Below are 2609 nucleotides of genomic sequence, written 5' to 3' on the forward strand. Positions count from 1 at the left end.
AAATTTGTAGAGGACCCCCAGAAAGTGTTAGAGGTCATGCACGTTGCCGATGCTGAGCTAGTGAAACTAGATGCCTATAAACTGAAGAGTGTTTCTAGGACTTATTTTCACTAGTGGAAGAAGAGTACAACTTAGGGTGCACCAATTTTCAGTTGGTCTATGTTTGACGAGGCCTTTTTGGGCATTTTTCCCTCATGAACTGAGGGAAGCCAATGTCAAATAATTCCATACCCTTATGTAGGAACATATTAGTGTTCATGAGTAAAGTTTTAAGTTTACCCAACTTCTCTAATATGCTCCGGAGATGGTTGCTGATATTAGGAGCAGCATGAGTCAATTTAAGGAGGGCAAGGAAACTATTCTAATAGGGGATAGTGACATAGCGAGAATAACGGTTTATGTGCAGCAAGTTGAGGAAGAGAAGCCGAGGGATAGAGAATAATATAGAAACAATAAATCTAAGAAAGGAAATAAGTCTAGGAAACAAAGGAGTAATGTGCACCGGTCTTCTTTTCAACAAAAGCAAAAAGGACTCGCTCTATTAGTGCACCAGAAACAAAGGTGAGTACAATAGCCAGAATTTGCATAATTTCAGAGGAAGACCTGCTTATTTTCAGGGTTGTGTAGCACAACGAGGAAATTGGGATCCCACATGTGCTAAGTGTTGTAGGAACCACCCCAGTGCTTGTTATGATGCCTCTTCTAGTTGTTTGAAATGTGGTCAGAAGGGCCTCTTCAACAAAGAGTGCACTAAGAACATGCAAGGTAACGGGAGTAGGGGCAATAGAACCCAATCATCTTTAGTTGCTACCCCTAATAGGGCTGCACCTAGAAGCGCTACTTCAAGGAATGGTGGAGGAGCAAACTGCCTATATGCTATCACTAGTGGCCAAAAGCAAGAGAAATCGCTAGAGGTTGTCACTGATACGATTAAAGTCTTTAATTTTGATGTTTATGCTTTGCTATGTCCAAGAGTTAGTTTATATTTTGTGACTCCTTATATTGCCATAAATTTTGCTATTATTCCTGAGCAACTTCTTGAGCCCTACAGTCTTTTCACACCAGTCTATGAGGTTGAGAAAGTCTATCATGATTGTACAATTTCTGTTAATCACAAGAGATCCATGACTGTCTTAGTTGAATTAGACATGATATGTACTAACTTCATGTATGTGAGGTAGATTTATTGCCATTCTCGGTATGCACTAACTTCATGTCTGTTATGCCTGAATCAATTTTTGAACTTGAGTTGTTAAGTTTTAGTTTCCTAATGAGCTAGTTTTTAAGTAGAGGAGTAGTTTACAAGTGCTTAAGGGTCTCTTTATTTTGTATCTTAAGGAGAGAAAGTTAGTTTCCAAGGGTTGTGTTTATCACTTAGTCTGAGTTAATGATTCTAGTGTTGAGTGTAACCACTCAAAAACTAGCCTTAGAAAAGTGTAGCAGAAATCAATTAAACCAGTGAACCATGACAAGGTTCACGGACCATGATGTGGTCCACGATCCATTGACCTGCCCATGGACATAGACACTTTACAGTAGAGGTGGACCATGGATCCCTTCATGGGTGGGACAACCTCATGGACCATCATTGGACTCATGGAAGCCAATCAGAGTCTACAAGGCCCAACAGTAAGACCATGGACCTTCATGGTCCGTGGTCTTGATGAAGAACCGCGGTGGAATCCGTGGAAAGAGTCCAAAAAACTAGTATCTACTGGATTAAGGACCATGACCGGCTTCACGGTCTGTGGTCCCTTTGACGTCCAATTATAGGGGCTCGTGGTCAGCCTCATTACGGTTTTAAGTAGGACTGTTTTGGTCTTTTCTTCTATGAGTTGGACACCTACACTATGTTTTTTTAACCCCTAACCTAAGTGGTTTTGATCAGTTTTTGCCTAGTAAAAAAATTAGAAACTAACCTAATAAATTATTCACAAAAGTCAAGAAAAAATTCGAGCAAAATAGAGGAGAATAGTCTAGCATCCCTCTCTAAGAAATGCAATAATTTTCAACTGTTACAACGCTAAAATCAAAAGATTTCTCCATAAAATTTTTCCCCAGGTATGAGAGATTTCACTAGAGATTTTATTTAACCGATTAGTACCCTAGATTTCAGTCAGAATTATGATTCCCATAATGGTATCTTGACTTAGGGTTTCTTGAATGATATAAATTATTGGGTTTTAGCGGTTAGAATGATCCAAATCGGATTATCATGTTATAACTTAGTTTCCCGTATGAGATTCATAAACCTAGTTGTATATATTTTTTTAGTTCATGAATTATGCATGGTAGGGCAGATTATTCAGATACACACACACTTTAGTTTACGAATGTCATATTATTAGTCATAATTTTCATATTTTCAGAGTTTGCATATTAGTAGTTGAGCGATCCAGTACTTTAGCATTTCAGTAATAACATTGCTTATTTGCATTCTAATTGGTAAAAGATTAAAACCGGAATTAGGGTCAGCCACTCTCAAGTTCTAGAACTACGTGCCCCGTATGTTCTAAGTCCCCTTTATGGGCATTTTTTTAGTTATCACATCAGCTATACCTCGATACCTTTTGCAGGGTATATTGGTTCCTATCAATAGGGAGTATCCA

The 2609-nt window shown here is 38.5% G+C and overlaps 1 protein-coding gene across 1 annotated transcript; it reads left to right on the forward strand.

Annotated features, from left to right (window-relative positions):
- Positions 1 to 304: 304 nt before the first annotated feature.
- Positions 305 to 1181, forward strand: LOC101245981 (uncharacterized). The gene is made up of 2 exons (XM_004228932.1): positions 305 to 394; positions 618 to 1181. Exons 1-2 carry the CDS (start codon positions 305 to 307, stop codon positions 1179 to 1181), a joined length of 654 nt encoding a protein of 217 aa, XP_004228980.1.
- Positions 1182 to 2609: the final 1428 nt, after the last annotated feature.

The sequence above is a fragment of the Solanum lycopersicum genome, chromosome 1 (genome assembly GCF_036512215.1).
Source record: "Solanum lycopersicum chromosome 1, SLM_r2.1".
Classification (NCBI taxonomy): Eukaryota; Viridiplantae; Streptophyta; class Magnoliopsida; order Solanales; family Solanaceae; genus Solanum; species Solanum lycopersicum.